The 25,000-nt window shown below is 38.6% G+C and overlaps 2 protein-coding genes across 2 annotated transcripts in view; both read left to right on the top strand.

The window, feature by feature from the left end:
- Nucleotides 1-25,000, top strand: part of LOC111346976 (uncharacterized) — a 120,301-nt gene that overhangs the window by 57,564 nt on the left and 37,737 nt on the right.
- LOC148726448 (uncharacterized) lies at nucleotides 1,798-13,261 on the top strand. The gene is made up of 4 exons (XM_088727432.1): nucleotides 1,798-2,516; nucleotides 3,839-4,498; nucleotides 5,272-5,460; nucleotides 10,119-13,261. Exons 1-4 carry the CDS (start codon nucleotides 1,811-1,813, stop codon nucleotides 12,875-12,877), a joined length of 4,314 nt encoding a protein of 1,437 aa, XP_088583558.1. The 5' UTR covers nucleotides 1,798-1,810; the 3' UTR covers nucleotides 12,878-13,261.

Here is a 25,000-nt window from a genome sequence, read left to right as displayed (position 1 = left end):
GAAGGCGGAGCGATGCGATTTTCGGGGTCAAAATCGCTCGGGCGCTTGAACCCTTTCAAAACAAGGCTTCCACCCTTGTCTTTCTTTAATGCATTACATTAACGACGAAATCAGACTTATTCAAAATCGCTCAAAAAAAACATTTTTGAGGCAAAAGGACGACTATGCACCACAGGTAAAGTAATTCAACGTTTATTTATCAGTGATTTATGTACATAGTCAGCAATATATCACTCTAGGTGAGGCAAACGGTAAATCTGGTACATTCACTATAAAACAACGGTCGGCTACACAAAGAGATTGTATGGGCCTCCTGTGCCTTTAGACACTTTTATCGGCAACTTTTTTGGGATTCATCGGCAACTTGTGGCTAGGCCTACTGTGGAGCCCAACAAAGAGCCTTGGAGTCTGAACAAAAGAATTTTTTATGAGAGCAGATAATCAGTATTAATACAGAGAAGAGAGGAAAGCATTCAGCTACTGACTGAGGCAGAAAACGCTAGGATTCCAGAATTGTTTGCAAGTGGCTCGTATGACGTTGAGATTCCGGAACAATCTCACACTGCATCAGTACATGTCATCATGATCTGGAAGTCGGTGTCAACTTGTGGTTGTAATATTGATCGAAAAATTCAACCAAAATGTATGGGTTCCAGTTCTTAATTTCTTCCGTGTTCCATCAAATAAGGCATCTTGTTAGATACTGGGCCGCAGTATCTTTCAAAGAAAAAGATGAATTTCATTTTACTGAAGTGAGTTGATCAGTGTAAATCGTAAAAACCGTAAAGAGTTTCTAGGGCTCACGTTTGGAGTGTTAGCCCTTCGTCAGATCGGAAGACGAACACCCTCCCCCCCCCCCTCCTAGTTGTCGTGGCTCTTGATTGTGCGCATCTATGCTTCGATCTGAGATTTCTATTCAACCTTTCACTTAATTGTTGTTAGGGTAAAATATTGAATCGGAAATCGCCTTCTTTAGTCGGCGAAGACGATCTAAGAATAGGACGAGCCAGAAATTCCAGGATTTTTTAGCATTTCTTTAAAATACCGCATTCAGGTGTAGCAGCTTTTTGGTGCTACACCTAAATGCGGTATCCAAAGATATGACAATTTACTGTGTCATAGGCTATCATGAAGAGGGAGGAGTCATATTTCCCAGTCTCTCCTTCACATTTGCTATCTAGGACTGGTAACCAGTTTGCTCTGTGAAGTCTTGGAACATGACTGTTGTTCGAGTTGGCGGCGTTTGATCTCTACTTTAAAAGGCTAATTTGGCGTTTCTGAGCGGCAGATTTTTGTCAAGGTAAAATACTTCATGCATTAAACACTTTTCGCCTTGATTCCTATAATTACAAGCGAGGAAGTTGGCAAAATCATGAAAACTCGTGGATTAGTGCTTCGATCAGCACTTCCTCTTTATTGGAGACGTGTTCGTAGTTTCAAATTGTTGCTCCGAGTTATATACTTGATTGCTCCATATTTTTCGGTAAAAGTGAACAACAGCTCCTATGTTCGGCTTTTGGTAACCTGTCGGCCAATTTTTCAACGTTGATTCCCTGGTTATCTTGCGTTTTAGTGAATTCAATCGGCCACATTCTAGTGCTGGAAAATTGTCGGAAATTTATCGATTGTCATAAAATTGTTTAATGAGCCTGTCAGATGACCATTATACTCTAAACATTTGCTTAATGCTGTATGATATTTCAGAATTTCGGTCTTAAATTCATGACAGCTTTGTTACAGTTGATGTTTTGTAATGTCACCGACAATAATTCAGTTAAACCATGCATATCCTTACAGGAGACATTTCCTCATGGCTTCTGCCGCTCCATCATATCCTTCTACCAAAGAGACCTCTAATTATGCTCAGCTGTGTCGCCTTCTCGTCGATGTTGGATCATTTGTGTTAAGGGAGATCTTTGACAGGATATGTCCACCAGAAAACCTTCAGACTGTTCTGACTAATGCTACAAATCATGCAAAATTGCAAACACTGCGAAAGAAAAGAGTCTTGAGTACCTTCCAGTGGGGGAAATTGTATCCTGCTGTGAGATCATCTGTCTCCTCTATAAACTTTGACAGCTCCCTACTGCTACTTCTTTTGAGGAACATTTGGGGTCTGACTCTCCCTGCCTCTGGCCGGGATGACCTTCCCCTGGTAACAGACACCACTCCAGCAGCTGACATCACTTGCATCAAGATCCTCAGAGACAGAGTTTACAGCCATGTTACCAGTGGTTCAGTTGATGATGCAACCTTCAGTTCCTACTGGAATGACATCAAAGACACCTTTCAGCGTATTGGAGGGACCCACTATCAAGATACCATCAATGATCTTGAAATTGATTGTATGGATGCCGATCTTGAGGAACATTACCAAGAGCTTTTGAGAGAGTGGCTGAAGGATGAAGACTGCATCAGAGACAAATCACGTGAAGATGAAGTGGTAGAAAAGGCCAGAAAGGAAGATGATCTGGAGGATTCCATTGAGATATCTGAAGAAAGTTCAGGGAAGGAAGGTTTGTTTGATTTACTTTTGTTGATTTGAAGTCTTTTTAATAATGTTAGATATAGTGGATTGTGAAATAAAAAGAATTTTTCCCAAAATTTATGTTGGAAAAGTCACACCAACGTGTACATGTAAGTGAATTTTTATGTTTTTTTTCTTGATGATGGAAACTTATATTATTTTGTAAAAAACTCAGAGCTAAGATATAATTTTGTACTGAAGATGATGAATTTGAAGCCTGATTATTTGATGGAAAGATGATGTTACTCAGCAAATGACACAGGCATGCATACTAGGAAAAAATGAGCACAAGGAGTTCTTTTCTCCATGAGTATGCTGGTGAAATTTGGTCCTGTTTTATCAGTTAGTGTGGGCATAATTAGAGGTTATTTCACAGTTGGTGAGTGCGTACGATTTTTATACACAACGAGTGAACAAAAATCATACAGGCGAACTAACTGTGAAATAACTTATTTATTATATACATACCGAGATTCATAAGCGAACAGAACTCAGAGATAAACATATCTTTACTTTTTTTCAAAGGAAAGTAACGCGCGGTCAAGCTGCCTTTCAGGAGTTGCACTGAAATCGTTTCCTTGTAAAATACTTCTTTACATCTTTACATCTAAATTATTAAGCGAAAATGCCGTTAAAAGGCAGAGCTAGGTAGAATAAATTAAGACATCCTGAAAAGAATTTATGTTGAAATAGTTCTATAGAGGTTCAAAATTTTGAAATAAAGAAGTGAAAACCCGAGACTTATGTCGGTCCATTTGTCTTGTTTCACCTTTTAAAACAAGAAATTTGTGGAACAGATGGACATCATGTTTGGTCTTTTTCTTGGTGTTTTCATTTTCGTGACCGTGTATGAACTCTTCTACTGATGAATCTAGGCTCTGGAAATGGTTAGTCTGATTTGAAGCCATCTTTCTAAAGAAAAATGCACCTACGCTCTTAGAAATGTGCTATTTGTCAGTCAAGAGGAGCGATAAGTGAGCGACACAGTTTTGTTCACGAGTGAAAATGATGATATAGCCAACCAGAGCGTCGATACGTCGTTTTTCACTAGTGAAAAAAAATCATATGACCAATCAGCTGGCTCTTCTAGCACGAAGAGACTATTTTAATCTCGATGCGTTTTGGTGCGTAAATCTCGGTATGAATATAATAAACTGTTTTACGCATAGTCAAGGACTCATTGATACATGTATATTATCGATAACTGGTTTTCTATTCTCTTTCTATGTTGTCTTTGATTTCATGTGGATCATCTAATAACTTGTGATGAATGAATGGAAAAAATATTAAAACTCCATTCTTTGTTTTCAGAGACAGTACTAGTGTCAGCGGAGAATAGATCAGCACAGAATAGTAAAGCCAGCCCACCAAAGCTCAGTGTTACACTTCCACTGATGAGTGATCTTCCAGACACCTCTTCTGATTGGAGCAAATATGTCAAACTCCCTGTTGATATTCTGTTATTAACAGTGGAGGACTGTGAGTTCTTAAGCTGTTTTACCTGCCTGGAGGAACCCTTTAAGAGTTACCGCAACAGTATTGGCTATGTGTACTTTGGGTGCATGGGTGAAGATCAAGGAAAGAAAATGAAAATCGCATTGATGAGGTGCTCCAAAGGTTCTGATGTTCCTGGGGGCTCTTTGTCTGCGACAAAAGATGCCATCTCACTCTTGAGACCCAAGGCTATTATTTCTGTTGGTGCCTGCAGTGGTTTGAACAGCAGAGAGGCTAAGCTAGGAGATGTGGTTGTTTCAGCAAAGCTGATAACAGCTGCACACAAAACTCCCCCCAGCAGAGATATTGGTAACCTGATCAAACATGTGGCTGATGGGTGGAAGGCACCTTTACAAAATGCTGATGAATATAATGCCAAAGTGCACTGTGGAGGAGTGTTTCTGAGTATCTCAGAGGCAAACAAGGACATGATTGGTCAACATCCTGAAGCAATTGCAGTTGAAATGGAAGGTGGAGGTGAGAATCAAGTTAATTATGATGATTTATGAGTCAAAGATACAGTATTTGCTCCTGTAGCAAGTGTTTTTAGAGAAGCTGTGCTAGAATTGTCTCAGCTGGCTCAAGAAACTTTGCAGGAATTGTATATGCAAATTTGATTTTGTTTTAGGCAAGGGTTTGGTAGGAAGATGTTTTTGTAAGGGTGAAGGTGACAACTTAATTAATTTACAATTGATTTGCCCCTTCAGGATGTCATGAATTGTCAAAGTTGTGTCTTCTAAAAATGTAGAAAGTATCTCGCTGAATTGTTTGAGGTCTGGGGAGTAGAATCACAGTCCTTACTAACCCCTTAACTCCCCAGACTGACCAAAACAGAATTTCTCCTTTCAAGATCAATATGATATCAAACAGACAAGTAATAAGAATAGAACAAATATTAAGAAAGGGATTATTAGTAGATCCAAAACCCAATTCTCCCAACGAACATTATGGGATAATTAGATCTAGGGAGTGAAAGAGTTCACTCTAATTGATAACATTTTGTCTCTTGAGAAATGTAAACTGAAAAGTAATTTTACAGTCTTGTTGTACAAGTTTAAACATTGGTTGCACATGTAGGGACTTACACTAACCTCTTTCTGTGATGTGTATGTTTACCAGAAGCTAGAATGTGAATCTGTGTGAACTTCAATTGAACAATAATTATCACAAGGATGCAAAGAAATAAGCTTATATGGTTAAGAGACAAGTCAGTGTTAAGAGACATTCATGAATGTTTTTTTTTTTTGCAGGAGTGTTTGCAGCAGCCCATGATTTTAAGACAGAATGGGTGGTAGTCAAGGGCATCAAAGACTTTGCAAATGAAACGCAGTCTTCAAGTGAGAAATGGAAACAGATTGCTTGTGTGATGGCGGCATCTGTTGTGGCCAACATTTTGAGTGATCCGGTCATATTCCAAGATTGGCCTCACTATAATGCAGGTATTTCTGTCTCATTTTTTTTTTTTTTAAGGGACAGATGTGATTTAGATCTAAGTTCCCGCAGCATATTTTTGTATGGATTGCAATCAGAATGAGTCATTCAGCAACAGTTCACAAAATAGGAAATCAATCAAGTTACACTAATTTTGATTCCCATGTAAGTTGAACATGGTTTCTTTAAACCTTTACACCCTGATATCCGTATTCATATTTCCCATACTTTTCTCTATACATTTACTTCCAAGGGAAATGACTAGGAGAATTCATTGAACAATCAAATCTTCCTAGTTTGGCAATAATTTCCTCTATTCCTGCCATCTTTATGAATGACTCAGCTGTATTACTGCAATGAAAAAATAGATGCAGGCCACTCAAAGGATTTAAAAGGTTACTGTAAGTGTTAGGGAGAAACTTTTGGTTACATTGAGGGATGTAACAATGAATAACAGTTCATTCTGTGAGTGAGGACAAAACCTGTATTCTGTAGTTAGCTTGGTTTATATAACGTAGCCCCATTTTGATGTTGGAAAGTTTTTGGAATGAGAAGGAAAGTGATGGATGCCAGCTCACATATTTATGTTTTTTTTAACCTTTTTCTTGGAACCTGGAATTGATATCACGTTGGTTTGAGACCATTTTAAGTGAATGTCATAAGAACAAATTGGTTTAACATTTTCACTCCTATGATTTCGTTAGTAATTATTGTCGTCACTGTCTGCCACATAATTCTTATGATGGTACCTTGAAAAACTTTGTGTTGGGTCAACCAACAATCCCCTTGTTGATATATTTCTTAATTCTCATCACTTGTCTGCTTGATGTTGTATTGATATTGTAAGGAGAAATTCTTTCTTGCTCACTCATCAGAGTTAAAGGGTTAAACTGACAACATTGTTTTTGTTTCTTGAATAATTTAGGTGCCAATGAATTACCTGCTCAAGGTAAGTTCCACGTGTTCTCATGATTGAAATACTTGTAGCCTTAGTGATGTTTATTGCTCACTACATACAGTAGTTATATAATGATTAGTGAATCATAGAATGCTTCAGACTTTTAGAATTGTTTCCTACCTGCTGTCTCAGACTTTAATTAATTTGTAGATTAGGCTTAGCAGCCCTTTCCATTGAACAGACTTCATTTCATCACATTTTGCCACTCTGAAAGGTTTGCACAAACTAGTACGTAATTTTTCACCGCCTACTTTCCTTGGTGATGTTAAGGTGGCTGAACACAGTTTTCGTGCACGCTTTTGCTGATGCAATTGAGCGCGTGCCCAAGGATTGTGAAAAACAAACATGCCATCAATGGAGCGTTCATTTTATTTACTCAACACATACCCAAACCATCTGTGCTATTTTCTATACTTGTACTTGCTTTACTATACTTGTACATTTCAGTACCAATCATTATACTTGTTGTCTTACTTTGAAGTGACATGTTGAGTTTAGATATAACTTTGTGAACTTTATGTCATGATTTAATATTTTGGGACAGATGTTTATTAAGTACATTTTTTCCAACTTTGTACCTTTTCAGTGAATTTGCAAGGGGGAGTAAGAATTACTTCTCCGTTGTTGCTGCCCTACCCCCCTCTCTCCTCTACTTGAAAGAAAATCAGGAAGTTGCCAAATGTCAGAGAAGTAATTGAAAAAACTAAAAAACCGACTTGTTTATTTAAGGGGAGGTGTGTTGCTAGGGAATTTAAATTCATTACACACAGCGATGAATCCAGTTACAGTAAGTATTTCACTTTCATCAGAGACAAAACTGAAAAGAATTATTATTTTGAACAGGTTTACCTGAGAAACCCACCATCACAAATGTAGAAAGTGAAGTTGACAAAGATTTCACTGTGGCCTGGTCAGAAGTAGAGGCTAATAGCAGTAATTGCAGCATTAAATACCGTCTGGAATGGACGAAACAACCCATGACACAATCCACAGAACTGGTTCAACGGGGAAACATTGTGAAAACTCACTACGAGATAACTGGTCTCGAGTATGACGCAGAGTACGAATTGAAGCTGTTTGCTGTCAACAAACAAGGAGACAGTGAGCCAGACGTCAGAACATTTAAGACAAAGAGTGGTATGTACTGTACCTTAACTTTGAGCAGAATAGTTGCAAATGAAATGAATAAATAAATAGTTGGGTCCTAAATCCCAGAGTAACACTGCTTTTCGTAAAACAGAGAATTGAGAAACTTTGTGACAATAGGTTTAATACTCGTACCGCAGCACTTGTAAAAGAAAAGACAATGATTTCCCAAACTTTTTCGAACACTCTGAGGTCCATATTGTGAAGTTGAAGTCATGATTTAATATTCTGGCATATACAGTATGTGTACTGTAAACATTTTTTCAACTATGTACCACCTTATTGTAGGCCAAATCTATACCAAACGTTTTCTGAACTTATAGGCTACCTGCAAGTCACATTAGTTGATCTCCCCTAAAAATTCTAGAACCCTATCGTTAATTCCACATGCATAGTTCCTCCTTTGCTAACTATGCGTATGATATCCATTTTTAGCACTCCTTCAACAATCCTCTAGGTAATGTCTCCTGCTTAGTTCTTCCCTGGGAATCGATACAAATTACTTCTCGATCTTTTCAACTCCATCTCCACTCTCCTCGTACTTAAAAAAAAAAACAGCAGGCTGCAAGGTTTCAGAGAAGTAATTAAAAAAACTAAAACATCCTCTGGTCTATTCAAGGGGGTGGGGGAGGGGGAGGGAGGCCTCTGTCGCTAAGGAATTCGAATTTATTACGCACATCGCTGAATGTAGCAACGCTCCGCCTTGAAACGGTTTTTAACCAGCTTTTTCACCTCGACTGTACTCCCAAACTAGATGAGAACGGAACCAATTGTCACAGCATCTGTTTCAACGTCTGTCGTTTGATGATGTAAATATTTCTCTAAGAGGCTGGGACTATTCAGGCAAATAAGTTAATAGAATAAATAAGTTAATAGAAAGACTAATATGTTGACAATTTTGTTACCAATTGCAGATTTAGACTTTCCCATGAAGTTAGGTAAACTTCAAAACTTGAAAAATGGTTTTAAAGTATTCAGATTAAAAAATCTTCTTAACTCCACCTCGGCGGCCTTCTTGATCTCCAAAGTAGCGGCTAAGTCGGAACGTTGTTCTAATTACAAATTGGTGTTTTCGTTAAGTGTATCCGTTACTTAAAGGTCCCGGATTGGTACGGAAATATCTATTTCTGAAATTAGTTACGAAGGGTCTTAAGTGGTGATGGAGTTTGAGGAATGTAGATTTCTCCATCTTTCATGGCTGTAAGTGACTTAACAGGACCGGTCAAGCGTCCTTAATGATACGTCACGCAACCCTTGTCAAGCTATTCTGACAACACTCCACTCCCCTCTCAAGGATAACTTTTTCATGAAATTCATTGTTCTTGTAACCAACCTTATCAAGCGAAAGGGGAAGGAGAGATTTGTTAACAATTATTACGAATTGCAACCTACCATTAATTTCGGTCCATTTTATTGTATACCTAACTTATCAGGCAATAACTCCCGTCTACGTGGATATTTGTTCTCTGATTGTTTCCGTCAGAGAGAAACAAAGCTAGTGGAAAAAAAGCCTGCTCCAAAGTTTTCTCTTTTCGTCCCTGTTTTTTTTTTTTTTTTTTTTTTTCTTTTTACACACAAGAAAAACACACTCGTTTTGTTGAGTCCAGTGATAGTGGTATTAAAATGCTGGTCACATATACTCATCCGCCGTCAGATGAACTCTGGCTTTTCAAGAACGGTTTTCGCACGATATGAAAATTAACTGAAGGGTTACAAAAGAAATAGACCCTTTTCTGGTTTGCTGGCTGATAATGTTCGTCGCTCAGAGACTGCCCAAACGATGTAACATTTTTCCTCGAAACCTCGCTTCTAGGCCTTTTTTAACATAGACTGAGGGCAAAGTTACCAAATGCTGATTGCCTGAGACAGAAGACATTTTTTAATTAATTTTGGTAGTTGCCCCATGCAAGTATCAAAATTTGGAAACGTTAAAATAGTTTACTTCTTTGCCTAAAAATTTTGTAATTTCATTGATGGCAAATGTTTTTCAACAGGGTTGCTTTCATTTCTTTGACGTTGTTGTACAAAAACAAAACTAAGTGAAAACTGAAATGGCTTTCTACGAACGTGCGTAACAACGTGCGTTATTGATCTTCTCAGTCATTAGAGTTTTGAAAGCACGCGTGAAATTAATCCTTAATTTTACTCGGCTCTCGATTACCCCTGCAAATATTCACTTTTCAGACTCTCCGCAGTGGACATTGTCAGCTGATATGCCAGCCGCCCGAAATGGTTTGTTTACCTAATATACTTGATTTTTAAGGGAGGAATAACGCTTTAACGAAACAACCTTTCTATCCCTCGGATAGGGATCGATTTCTCAACTGATAGACACAATAGACACTTTTCAAACACTCAGCTCTTTGCTAGTTAATCTCCCTCTGCTGAATTCGATAGAAAGTATTTAAACTGCCTTTACTCGTGTTCGCATTATTAATAAGATATTTTCCTTTCCCTTTTGTTTAGCCGTGTTTCCCTACACAACAGCTTTAAATGTTCAACCCTGTAAGAATTCAGTAAAGTACACAAACTGTTCTCCTCGCGTTCTTGTTATTTATTAAGTATTTTTTCTTTCTTATCCTTCAGCCATAACTGCTTACACTACAGCTTTAAAGGCTACCACTACAGACCAAACGGAGTTCCAACCCAAACTGCTAGCCTCTCACACCATCTCCAACGCGAAAACGGATGAAATATTCACTAATCTTCTCATCCAACATGGAAGAAAACGCCTCACTAGGAATGACGAGACACATTCAAGGAGGGAAGACCTTGAGTATTTCGGACAAGTCAGCGGTACTCCAGTTAAGCACTGCGATGAAATATTTCTTGGCACGAGTAATGATCAGGAGAATCCTAATTCTATTCTTGTCGTTGGAAAAGCAGGGATTGGGAAATCTCTGTTTTGCCAAAAGCTGATTCGCGATTGGGCCAACAACAATTTATTTCAAGCAAGAGAAAACATTAAAATTCCAAATTTCAAATTTGCTTATTTGCTTACTTTCCGTCAGTTGAATTTGCTTGACGAAAAGACTGTGACTTTAAGAGAAATCTTAAACTATTCTTCGTTTTTAGAAGACAACTCTAACATTAATGACGTTACATTTGAGTATATTGTAAAGCATCCCAGAGAAGTTTTGATTATCCTTGACGGCTATGATGAGTATTCACAGCAAGATTACATCGCTGAAGACTCGGGAAAAAAATATCAGAATAACGCTAGATGTGAAATGCCGGTGGCCGCATTATGTTCAAAACTCATCAAGGGTGAGATACTGAAAGGTTCTGTTGTTGTTGTAACCTCGCGGCCCGATGAATCGGATAAGCTGGGAGGAATCCGTTTTAAACGGTACGTAGAAATTGTGGGATTTTCTTCACAACAGGTTAAAGAATACATTGAAAAGTACTTCAGTGAAAACGAAAATATGAAGAGCTCTGTGCTTGAACATGTCATGAAGAATGAGAACCTAGTCAGTTTTGCTCATATTCCTATGCTCTGTTATCTGTTGTGCTTCGAGATGGAGTATACTCTAAACGAAACAAGAAATCCTCGTGACCTTCCTGTCTCAACAACCGAGATTTTCACAAAACTTATTGATATTTTTGAACTTAAGCACTGCTCTGAGTCAGAATACAGACACAAAGAAATTCCTAACAAATTCAAGCCTCCTCCGGTCATCAAAACCACATTAGAGAAATTATCAAAACTTGCGGCAAAACTTCTGCTTGAAAGGAAGCCAACTTTTGATGAAAGCGAGATAGAAGGCGGTTTTGAGTTGGAAGAAGTCATCAAACTGAAAGGTAGCGGTCTTCTTCACTGTGGTCAGCCTTACAGGACTGGTTCGATCAGAACCACGAAACACTTCAGCTTCACACATCTCACTGTCCAAGAATTCTTAGCCGCCCATTGGTTTGTAAAGGAAAATTGTATTCCAGTCAAGAAATGCTCTGAAATGGTTTTCCAATTCATGGCTGGCATTTTGCCAAGTGAGGGAAAAGAGGAACTGATGGAAAAGTTGTTGACCAGTAGTCAAGTTTCAGGGAATGATACTAGATTTCTCAGAGCAAAGTGTCTGAGTGAGTATCAAGACAAAGAATTCGCTAAAACGTTTATCAGGAATCATCCGCAAGCGTTGAGTAGTTCAGACGGCGTCATGTTTTTTGATTTTTTATCAGATATAGACTGCATTGCATTATCATTTGTATTGGACATTATCAGTGAACTAAACAAAGAGAAAGCTGGAGAGGCACAACACAAATGTTCTGATAAGTTCGTTCCAGTTAAGCAGTTGATACTTTCAAATTCCAAGCTAACAATGTCTGGACTACAACGAGTCTGTAATTCACTGATCAATGAACACTCTCTTGTGTCTGTATTGGAGATAGTAGGACCGTTGATAGGAGTAACATTCACTGATCTGTCGATCACTGATACCGGTGTTGCTATAGTAGGATCAGTCACTTATACCGTTGTTGTTGTCAGTTTATGTGAAGCTTTACAGCATCCAAGCTGTAAGCTAACCACACTAGATCTGAGTTTTAATGAGACCACTGATACCGGTGTTCCCATTCTATGTGAAGCTTTACAGCATCCAAGCTGTAAGCTAACCACACTAGATCTGACGAAGACTGAGATCACCGATACCGGTGTTACCAGTCTATGTGAAGCTTTACAGCATCCAAGCTGTAAGCTAACCACACTAATTCTGAGTCGTAATAAGATCACTGATACCGGTGTTGCCAGTCTATGTGAAGCTTTACAGCATCCAAGCTGTAAGCTAACCACACTAATTCTGAGTCGTAATAAGATCACTGATACCGGTGTTTCCAGTCTATGTGAAGCTTTACAGCATCCAAGCTGTAAGCTAACCACACTAAATCTGATGGGTAATAAGATCACTGATACCGGTGTTGCCAGTCTATGTGAAGCTTTACAGCATCCAAGCTGTAAGCTAACCACACTAAATCTGATGGGTAATAAGATCACTGATACCGGTGTTGCCAGTCTATGTGAAGCTTTACAGCATCCAAGCTGTAAGCTAACCACACTAAATCTGATGGGTAATAAGATCACTGATACCGGTGTTGCCAGTCTATGTGAAGCTTTACAGCATCCAAGCTGTAAGCTAACCACACTAAATCTGAGGAGTAATGAGATCACTTCTGCCGGTGTTGTCAGTCTATGTGAAGCGTTACAGAATCCAAGCTGTACGCTAACCGGACTAAATATTCAAAGTAATTATAGTATTAGTGAGTTAACAAAAAAATATGTTCAGGCCATAGTGGAGAAATACAGACCAGGTTTTGAACTTACAATTTAGAAATATAGCTATTGAAAGCACTTTCTGTAAAAGTGGGAAGCAGCGTCAAACTAATCTACATCATTAGCTTACAAGAGATCTCGCCAATTCATTTTAATGACCTTAATTTCAAGCTAAGTCTTAAAAAAGGAACAATTACGAAATGGTTGGAAACAAAATATTTTGAATCATTACTGATCATAGTAGAACTTTATGGTAAAAGGCTGTCGTGAAAGCAGCTTGAAGCCTGAAAACGTTAATAGTTTTTGTGGACTTGATAGTTTATTATTATAGGTACTCAAAGTAACTTTTGTAGATCTTTTTTTCTGGGTCAACGAGAGTTACAAAGTACTTGAACTGTTATAGCTCAATGTGAGTGAAATAAAACGATTGTTGTAAATAGAATCGCATTGAATAAAGAATTAGTTGATAGATTGCTCGCTGGGAATATATTGCTTCCTATACGTTTGGTTTGTGGGTTTAATTGCCTGAACCTTTTTACTCTCAAGATGTGATTGTAAATTCTCCCCTCTAGTTGATACATATTTCCTAGTTAATTAGTTACGAGAATTTGGTGTTAGATTTGTAGTGCTAAGTGTTAAATTCTCATTACCTGTTTGCCAGATAATATATGGATATCACAGGGAGAACTTACATCTTAATCACTTCTGGCATTTTCTGAAAAAAGGCTTGTTTTGTTGCGCTTACTCGATTTCGAACTCATTCTTAAACCATTCTTGAACCGAGCTAATTATTGCAAAGATAGGTTGCGGGATTAAATTTTTTATTGCGTGAACCAAGCCAATTTATCGTACAGGTTTATGCCTTCAGTAGTTTTCGTTTTTGCATGCACCGTTATATGAAGTCCAACCGAAGGAGAGTGCAGATCACGGTTAAGTTGTTGAAGAGAGCGCTAACAGAAAGTTTTAATCATTTAATAAAAAAATCGCTCTCTAGGCCATGGTGACACAGACTTCAGATTCCACCTTGCCCTGTATATGCTACGTAATAGATTGCAGATTACGTCAAAATGTGGAAAGGAAAAAAAGTTAGCACACTTGGCTCAGTTGAGTGTGTCACTAGCGGATGTGAGAACCGCGTTCCAAAGGCCTTTGCCCTTAGTTCCCACCTCAAGCTCCACCCCTCCACCTAATTAAGTTAGTGACGAGCTTTTGTTCGGCTTAGATAACAATCAAGTATGCGGCATGGTCCTGGTCGATTATCGAAAGGCTTTCGACATGGTGGACCATAAGCTATTGTTGCGCAAGTTGGAGCTGTACGGTATAGTCACCCGGGAGCTTGCCTGGTGTCACTCTTATTTGTCGGACCAGAAGCAAATTGTCCGTGTAAATGGGAGTGAGTCAATCGAAGCTTTGATGTTGCATGGAGTCCCTCAGGGCAGTATTTTAGATCCTTTATTTTTCATTTTGTCTATTAACGATTTGCCCTCGTATAAAAGTGCTCAGGTGGACCTTCACGCAGACGATATGGCTGTCAACGCTTTTGCGGATGTGAAAAACTTAGCCAACTTAAGTTCCTCATTAAATAAGTCTGTCTCTGAAATTCAATTTTGGGCTTCAGCAAATAAGCTCCCTTAAATGAAGACAAGACTAAAGTACTCACGATCACTGGGAAAAGATGTGTGGCTGACATAAATGGAAGTGACATAGTTGTTACTGTAAACGGAAAACAGCTCAATAATGTGGATTTTGCTACCTTATTAGGAGTAGAAATTGACAGCAAATTGTCATTTAATGAACATATTGAGAAAGTATGTAAAAAGATGGCCTCTAGAATCGCAATACTGCGTAACATTCGAGCCTGTTTACCTCTTAAACAGCGACTTCAGTTTTATAATAGCATTATTCGCCGTATTATGTCTTACGCCAACGTGGTTTGGGCAAATTGCGACAAAGAGTCGGTTTATTGGGTCTCAAGATTGCAAAAACGTGCGGCACGAGTTATTTCTTATGCCGATCGCACGACACCATCAGTTGCTTTGTTTAACAAGCTAGGTTGGATTCCGTTTTATGTGCAACATAAGATAGATAAATGCATAATAATGTATAAGCGAGTTAATGGGCGTTTGCCGAATTATCTTAATGAACACCTAATTTTGAATAATAAGCGGCACTCCTGCAACACAAGATATTCAAGCATTAATGCTGTTTGTACTAAATACAAAAGAGAGTCAGAGAGAGGACGCTCTTTCGCTGTTTCGGCTACAAGACTGTGGAATAGTATACCTCTTGAAATTAGGAAACTAGATTCTATAGCATGTTGTAAAAAGAACATGTTTGCCAAGATTTTTAAGGAACAGCAATGTTTGCATCATTTTACTATTTAATAGTATCTTCTTAATTGAATCTTGTCTTATTTGAAATGCTTGTTTCAAATGTTTACATATTTTAGCTTACATATTTATCTGATTATATAGTTGTGTAATCTGTGAGGGCCACAAGTTTATTAGCCTCTGGTTATTAAGTGCTACCCTCTTTAAATAAAGGCTTTCACTTATTCATTCATTCATTCATTCATTCATTCACCCCCAACTAAGGGAAAGGCCCTGGGAACGAGGTTGACTGATGATCCTGTGCATGTTTTCTTTTCCTGTCGGCACGTTCTTTTCCTTTCTTGTTTTTCCATGGGACATTAAACCCTCAGGTCAGTATTTTAGAAAAAGCCGTCAGTGATTAGGAAAAAAGAGAAATTCTTCAAAACTGAATGAAACAAGAAAGAGGGGCAAAATGTGAGGGCGAGCAATGACTGTTGTCAGTATTTATGTGAGAGGCTTAACATAAGACAGAATACGTTTATATTATTTTCTTTTCTGGCGGCGTGTGGTGGGGGAGAGGGGGTACTTCTGTCAAGTAACGCTTGCCTGTTCAAGCGTCTGTGCAACTGAAACACGGATCAACTTCAAACTACCTGTGCACCTCATTTTCACGTGTCGGGAGGCTTTGAAGAACGAGGCATAACACAATAAACGCTATTCTTATTTAATGACATGTAAATGAGTGGTCGGGTATTCTGCAGTCTAGCCCAAAATACAAAGAAAAGTAAAAGAACGGTTCGTTTCAGTGATGGGTTCTCTACAGTCGTTTAGGAGATTCACCATCCACTGGATTTTGCAGGAGTATTTCCGTTCATTTCCAAAGAGAATACGTCAGAGAAATAACCTTAACCGTCCACTGTGGTAGAAGAGTTTAAAATGAAATCGCATAAACAAGATGAGTAACGTATCCAGCAAAATGAGCCTCTAATTAAATCATGTGGTCACCTGTATTATGGTGTAACTGCAATCACAAATTCGTCAGCGGAGAGAGGAAAGAGAGATTATGAAAAAGCTTAAAGTGAAACGCTCGAGACAGCGCTTTCTTTATTTTTCAATCTTGATTTTTCGTTCCCGCGCCCGAAATGTCATGTTTAGAAACTCTTAACAGTGGCCAATTTGCATTATTAAATCAGTTGATAAAAGCAAATTTCTTTAAAATTGCCCTCTTTTTTCATTGTCATGGTTGAATTGTCCACAAACAACTTGATCAGTGTACCTTAAATCCATGTTATCCTCCAGGTCTGACATGTGCGCACGTGAGTCTCTGCCATGCGTGAAAACCCTTAATATTTGCCTTTAATCCCGTCACGTGACAGAGGATTGGGTAGAATGCATTTCTTTTATCATAAATTGTTTTCAGTCTTTTTCTTGCTGATCATTTTTGAAATTTTGATAACTCACAGTTACAGACTAATTTGACACGAAGATCTACTGTCACCAACATTGTCACCGCGGTGCACGCTAAAGCATTTGAATTTTTTTTGTTTTGTTTTGTCTTTTTTTTTTTTATCACAGCCACGTCCTTCCAATGCACCGTGTTGGGATCTCCACTTATCTCCGAGGTACAATTATTGCACAGTACAAGTTTCACGACAAACGCTCACAAGAATTTATGCATCATACCACTCTAAGATTTACAGAGCCAGTCTTGTTTGAAATGGATTTATATGATTGTTATTCAAGTGTCACGCACACTGATAGAGTCAGAGATTTGGTCCGCGTGAGTTCCTCGCATGATAGCGTCCCACTTAAAATAAGCTGGAGACGCAATGCTTTGTTTCTTTCTCTCGATCACTACGCGGAAACTAAGCGGGTTTCTTGGAGTATTACTAACTTCTTTATCAAGCCTTCGGTTTCATCTCTGAGGAAAGGAGCAACTTGCAGTAGGACTTTCGTCTAACTATCAGCAAGACTAATTAATCACTGTGTCAGTCAAAATGTAAATCGTCGAGTTAAGATTTGTTTTATCAGAACATGAGCTTCCTAAAGTTGTAGAATTCAGTGGTTTACGAGTTCCGCATCAGTGCGGAACGACTAAATTTGAGAAAGGTAAGTGCTATTTTGACGCTTCTTTACCTTCGCTTTTTGGGCGGAACTGTTTTCGTTTCTCTTCTCTATTGCGAAATGTGGCGATAATCGCTCACTGGAGCCAAACAACATGTTATAAACAATTAATTTAAGCGTTGATGTACAGAGAACCAAACACCGCGAATGTCAATAATTGTGTAACTGTAGAGTGTTCCTTGAGAAACCAATGTTTCGAATCGCCAAAAGGAGCACCGAGGCGGTTATTAACGCAGTTGAATAGACAACGCTGTGACTAATACTTTTGAGATGACGCAAAGAAGAGAAATTGGACGATAATTTCATCTCAGTTCATCTCAATTCCTTTTTTATGGACTGGAACAACTAAAGAGTTTCTCCATTCAACAGGGAGTTCACCAGTTACGAGAGATAAATTAAAAAGATGACCAATAGACGGGGCTAGTTCCAAAGCACATTCTTTAAGTTTGTTGGTTTAATTACCTCGACCTTTTTACTCTCAAGATCTGATTGTAAATTCTCTCCTCTAGGTGTTACGCATTTCCTTGTTAATTAGTTACGAGAATTTGTTGTTAGATGCACACTACCAGGTGTTAAATTCTTATTACCAGTTTGCTGGATAATGTATGAATATAATGGGGAGAAGCTACGTGTTAATCACTTCTGGCAATATCAAGTAGGCGATTGGGATTAAATTAAGGTAAGGCCATTACGAGCTGAGAAGAGCGTCTAACGTCAGAGCTCCTGCTCGATTCCGAACTTACTGTGGACGATAGATTACGAGTATATCTTTTCAGTGGGTGAAAACAGCCAATTTAGTACACAAGACAAGATCTTAGGCTTTTGAAAGCTTGTTTCTGTTTTGTATACACCGTTGTTTGACGGAGTGTTTCTGGAGAGTTGTTCGTGAGGAGTCACTTGTTTTAAGAAAATCAGACGCCCAGCATTGTATTTAAACTACATATCCCCATATCCCTGACAATAAATGAAAGCCACTGTTTGCCTCTGTTTTTAATTAATTTGTTTTTTTTTTTACGCGTCTGGCTTTTTGTTCGTTTCCAGTGACTTAGCACCTGACACATGCAAATACAAATTTAACCCATAGTTTATTTCTCCAACGGACACGTTGAGGCCACCTCACCCCTTCCTTCCACCCTGCTCATGTATTGTGGTGAGCGTTTCAACATGCTTGTTCCTCTTGTTTCTTAACGCTTTACCTCCCAAGATCTGATCGTTAATTCTCCCCTCCAGCTGATACACATTTCCCTGTCAATTAGTTGAAATTTGGTGCGTATCAAGAAATGGTCTATCGTTCAGGCTCAACTTCACACATTAAGTAGTAAACAATAGTCCTTTCGTTCTTTGTAGCGCTGAGGGACTTTGGCCGAAGCGACGCGAAAAAGTTCGTGACTAATCGGAAAAAATTTTTTGGCGTCACAATTTAGCTATTTAGGAAGAGTAGGTGGCGCATGTTTGCACACGACAGATAAATTGTCACCGGAGTACCCCAAGGGAAAATTAAACGCTGATTTAGCCGCTTCGGGGAAGTGGGTAGCGTAAATTTGTCTCTTCGAGTCAACTCTCAATGGTCTCGGCCAGGAAAAAATTGACCGCTAATGTGGCAATGCACACATCGAGAATTCAAAATACGTTATGTGTCTCATTCAGACCATCTCTCCCCGTATAAATCTTTCTCCAGAAACTGTCATAGTTCTAAACTAAAGTCTAGTCTTTCCGAGCGTTTAAATTTCCCGCTCGTATGCTAATCGGAAGCTTCGACAAATCCCTCGTGTGTTCTGAAGCTGTTGCGCCATTGTTCAAAAATGGCCATATAGAGTCATTTTTCACCTGCCTAACAAAGCTTATTGTTATCAAATTTGAGCCACTTTTCTTGATACGACCAGAGGTGCTGCTTTCAGAGAGGTCCACATTAACCATTGAAAATACTCGTACATGTGCTGATTCAAACGCTCATGACTTTGGAAAAGTCGAAAACGAACAGGGGTTTTGCATGTGTTTACCTATAGAGGTCTAAACTTAACAGCTGTGTCGAATAGAATTGTCAATCAGGTCCCAAATCCCAAAACTTAACGTCTAAATCAAGGTTATTTACGGCCATCGGCCGATGGCGATTTATAGGGATCAAAATATGTAAAATTGGCCTATTCAAATATATTGAGAGGAAACTTCTAACTTTCTTGGCCAACTAGACAGGTTTTTTAGCAATCTGATTCAAATTTCCTTGCCTAACTACGTGAATCAAATGTCTTACAATGTTACAAAGGATGCCTTTTATTCAATTTTTGAGACGTTGCGACGGACCCTACGGATTGGGAAATAATTAGGGCCCCTAATGCAGTCAGAAATCTATTTCGAATCAAATCAAATCTGTTTTAATTAGCTCTGTCCTAAGTTAAGTCTTTCAGGTGAGAGCTAGAGTTTCAGTCAAAATTATTTTTAGCGCGAAATTGACCGAGTAGAAATAAGAGAGACAGCCTCTTAAATGGTTAACCATCTTGCCAAAGCGAATGGATTATTTTACCTGAAACAGTCAGTTTCATGGCCAAACAATCGATGACAACAATAGGAAGTGAAAATAATCAGTCAGGGAGATCTTTAGTTTGCAAAATCCCAAAACCGGCAATATGTAGGAGAGCTTCGAATTGCTAACGAAGAGAAACAATGTCTTGTCACCTCTCTGCGCCTTCTACCAAAGGAATTGTGAAAGGAGATATCGGGGGACTGTAGATGAATTAATGCCGATTTAATGCCAATGACAACGGGGGAGGGGGGGTGTGGGGGAAAGAGGAACTTATGAATATTACAGTATCAGTTGAAGCGAATCGTGACGGCGCTGATGCCGAGTCTCTTTTTCCTTTGTTTTTCTCTTTTTCTGCCTCATTTAAGAACTCTAGCCCAAGGGAAAAGGTCGAAACACTGTCTTCGTTTTCGGACTAGTAGGCCGAGTTTCTGTTTGTATCCATTATTGTCGCGAAATATATTATTTTTCCCGCGCTAACAATCGGCCCCTCGCGCGAAAAAAAATTTCTGGCGAAGCGATTTGCTGACGCTGTCAGCGTGCACTATCGGGATTTTGAGCACGCATACAAATATTGAATTTCATTGCGCGGTTCTGCTAGCTATGTTCTAAAAGCTTTCTGTGGTCTGGAAAAATTTCTACATGATGATAACCAGATTTAAGATCAAACGAACAAATAAAATCCTTTAGACAAAAGCTTGAGAGCCACTTTAAGATCTTCACACTTAAATTTCTGTTTGAAAATATACAGATTAACATGTCTCAAATCTAAAATTAACCTTTTCTTGCCTGAAGACTGAATAGAAACTGAAAGTGGATTAATTATGGAAGGAGGGTAATCGAGAACCTCCACACATCTGTTCCCAAGAAGATCAGAAATAGCCTCGGAAACAAACTCTTTTTCCTTCAGGGCTGAATCATTGTTTGGGCAGACCTTAGGGGGTGGAAATTCAATGAAAGGAATTTTGTACCCATCATGTATAACACTCAAAATAAATAAAGCCTGAAGCACCAATTTTCTCCCATTCTTGATAACACTTTGCTAAATTCCCGCGAACCGAGCAAACTTTAGACTGGCATGAATCAAATTCACTCGTTATCAAAGACTTAACAGTGCCAAACAACGATGAATAATCTGAATCAATAAGATCGTCCTCAAGACCATTGCCTGCGCTGCCTAAAGAACTAGGAAAAACGTTGCAAAAATTAGAAACAACTACATTGCTCTCTCCAGTGGCCTGGCTTATTACAAGCGAAACAAGATCCCGGCTTTGTTTGATTTCTGAATTGGGCGTCGAAGGTTGGAATTGGCCTCCAAGCAGAACTGACATCAGTATTAGAAACAGCCGCGACTGGTTGGCTCTTGGGAAACTCCCGTCTTGAAGCAGTCATTCTTCAAGTTCTTTAGTTCTGTCTCTAAATTTCATTACGGTCCGGTTCCGCTGTTTTAAGCTGCTCTTTTTTTGTATTGTTTCTAAATTATTGTCGGATTAGTTGCACTTTTGAGCGGATTTGTCATAATTTACCCCGTTTACGACAAATTCACATAATGATCAAATCGAAATCGGGTGAAGGTGGCTATGGCAAGTCAGTAGGATACATTCCACCTTAAGGACCTTAAGGATGAATTTCACAGAATTTACCCTGTTTTTCTAGAATTGGCTTATCAAATGGAAAAACCAGGTAAAGTGAATGGCATATGGAAACTTAGCGTGTTAGCCACTTGCGGATGAATTCGAAGAATTTATCCCGTTTTTCTAGAATTCATAAAAAAATGGAAAATCGGGTTAAACATTGGCTATGGCAACTTGTGATCCAATTTATTCGGATGATGAACGCTTAGACTTCACCCCGTTTTTTGTCAAATTCGCTGAAAAAAAAAACTGGAAATTTGGGATAAAGATAGCATGTGGGCAGTTCGGGTATTATTCACCTGTAACATGAAGGCTCAGAATTTACCCCGTTTTTCTCGAATTCGATCGCTGATCAAATGGAAAATCGGGGTAAAGATTGCATATGGGAAATTAGCGTGTTGGCCACTTGCGGATGAATTCGCAGAATTAATCCCGTTTCTCCTGAATTCATTGAAAAAAGAAATGGAAAATCAGGTTGAAGACTGGATATAGCAACTTGGGATCTATCTCATCAGGGAGGATGGATTCTTAGATCTTACCCCGTTTTCCTAGAATTTGTTGAAAAAAAAATTGAAAATTGACAGATATCGTATGGGAACTTCGGGTATTATCCACTTGTGGCATGAATGCTCAGAATTTACCTCGTTTTTCTGAAATTTACTGATCAAATGGAAAGTTGGGGTGACGATGGCACATGGGAACCTAGGGTACTAGCCGCTTGAGGCCGAATTCTCAAAATTCATGCCGTTTTTCTAGAATTCATTGAAAGAAAAAATGGAAAATCGGGTTAACGACTGGCTATGGCAACTTAGGATCTATTTAATTCGGAGGATAAACTCTTAGACTTCACCCCGTTTTTTGTCAAATTCACTGAAAAAAAAACATGGAAATTCGGGGTAAAGATAGCATATGGGAACCTCGGATATTATTCACTTGTAACATGAAGGCTCAGAATTCACCCCGTTCTCCTCGAATTAGCTGATCAAATGGGAAATCGGGGTAAAGATGGCATATGGGAACTTATGGAAAATCGGCTATGGCAACTTGGGATCTATTAATTCGGAGAATGAACTCTTGGATTTTACCCCGTTCTTTGTAAAATTCACAGAAAAAAAAAGATGGAAATTCGGGCATATGGGAACCTCGGGTATTATTCACTTGTAACATGAAGGCTCAGAATTTACCCCATTTTTCACGAATTCGCTGATCAAATGGAAAATCGGGGTAAAGATCATAATATGGGAACTTAGCGTGTTAGCCACTTGCGGATGAATTCGCAGAATTAATCCCGTTTCTCCAAAATTCATTGAAAAAAAAGTTGAAAATCGGGGTGAAGACAGGATATAGCAACTTGGGATCTATTTCATTTGGAGAATGGATTCTTAGATCTTACCCCGTTTTTCTATAATTTGTTGAAAAATGGAAAATTGGGGTAAAAGATATAATACGGGAACTTTGGGTATTATCCACTTGTAGCCTGAATGCTCAGAATTTACCTCGTTTTTCTAAAATTCATTGATCAAATGGAAAATCGGGGTGAAGATGGCACATGGGAACTTAGAGTATGAGCTACTTGTGGGCCGAATTCTCAAAATTCATTCCTTTTTTCTAGAATTATTGAAAAAAAAAATGGAAAATCGGGTTAAGGATTGGCTTCGGCAACTTGGGATCTATTAATTCGGAGAATGAACTCTTAGATTTTACCCCGTTTTTTGTCAAATTCACTGAAAAAAAAATGGAAATTCGGGCATATGGGAACCTCGGGTATTATTCACTTGTAACATGAAGGCGATTTACCCCATTTTTCTCGAATTCGCTGACCAAATGGGAAATCGGGGTAAAGATCATCATATGGGAGCTTAGCGTGTTAGCTACTTGCGGATGAATTCGTAGAATTAATCCCGTTTCTCCAGAATTCATTGAAAAAAAAGAATGGAAAATCGGGTTGAAGATGGCATATGGGAACTTAGAGTCTTATGCACTTGTAGCGTGAATCCTCAGAATTTACTCCGTTTTTCCAGAATTTATTGAAAAAAGAAATGGAAAATCGGGTAAAGATTGAATATGGTGAGTCAGTGGGAGCCACGTTTTTCTACTCATTGAAAAAAAATGGAAAATCGGGGTAAAGTAGATTAGATGTGGTAAGTCAATGGTATATATTCGACTTGCAGAATGAGTTACTAGAATTTTCTCTGTTTTTCTATAATTCCTTGAAAAAAATTTCCAAAATCAGAGCAAGATGGCATAAGGGAACTACCGGTACTATCCGCTTGTAGCATGAATTCTCAGAGTTTACCCCGTTTTTCTAGAATTAATTCATTAAAAAAAAGGAAAATCAGGAAAGATTTGACATGACAACGTAGGTTATATTCCACTTGCGGTATTAATTCTAAGAATTTACCCCTGTTCTCTAGAGTTCACTTAAAAAAAAAAAAAAAATTGGAACAACATCGAAGCAAAGATGGCATTTGGGAACTTCGGGTATTATCCCCTTGTAGCATGAATTGTCAGAGTTTGTCCTGTTTTTCTGGAATTGATTTACCGAAAAAAAAGGAATTCGAAAATTGGGGTAAAGAATGGATATGACAACTTAGGATATACTCCGCTTACGGTATAAATTCTCATAACTTACCGTTCCCTTTTTTTCTGGAATTCTTTGAAATAAAAATAGAAGACCGGGTTCAAGATTGGATATGGAAACTTAGAATGTATTCTACTTATGAGGTGAGTTTTCAGAATTAACCCCGTTTTTTCGGAATTTATCAGAAAAAACGGAAAATCAGGGATGTACAGAGTTATAATTCAATCAGCGCGTTGGAATATATTCTTTTTATGACATGAATTGTTTTTTCTTTAGAGTTCTCTGAAAATAATGAAAAATCGGGTAAACATTACACAGAACAAGTTGGAATATGTTTCATTTGCAGGATGAATTGTCCGATTTTACCCCATTTTTGGCATGTCCCACATGTGGGATTAATTGTCAGATTTTACCTTATTTGTCTCTAATAAACGAAAAATAAAAATGGAAAATTAGGGTCAAAGATTTCATATAGCAACTAAGGTTATACTCCACTTGCGTGATGAATTGTTAGAACTTATCACGGCTTTCTCGGGACTCGTTGAACAAATGGAAAATCGGGGTAACGATTGGACACGGCAAGTCATGATGTTAACCAATCGAATTTTCACGATTCCCGTTTTTCTACAATTAATTGAACAAATCGGGGTAAAGATTGGATATGGAAAAGTTATGTTATAACATAACCAAAGTAAAGCGCGCGCTCTGATTGGTCAATTTAGCGTCCCCCATTTGCCCATGGGTGTACGCTGCTGACGTGAGCAAATGCAAAGACTATTTTTCCGCGCGCGCTTGTTTTTTCTGGTCACGTAAGATTTGTTAAATAAACGGGAACTCTTTAGCTACAATGTATCAATGTTATGTTATAAAACAAATGGTAAACACCACACCGTACACTATTGAGTTATGGATGCACTTGGGAGGTTTGCTAAGCACTCAAGAAGCTAGAGTCGCTCTCGGCTATCGCCTCGAGCGACTCTTACGCTTCTTTCGTGCTTAGCAACCTCCCGCG

This window comes from Stylophora pistillata, chromosome 7, assembly GCF_964205215.1.
Source record: "Stylophora pistillata chromosome 7, jaStyPist1.2, whole genome shotgun sequence".
Classification (NCBI taxonomy): domain Eukaryota; kingdom Metazoa; phylum Cnidaria; class Anthozoa; order Scleractinia; family Pocilloporidae; genus Stylophora; species Stylophora pistillata.
The sequence above is the reverse complement of the archived record's forward strand: the minus strand, read 5'-3'. Positions and strand labels throughout refer to the sequence as shown.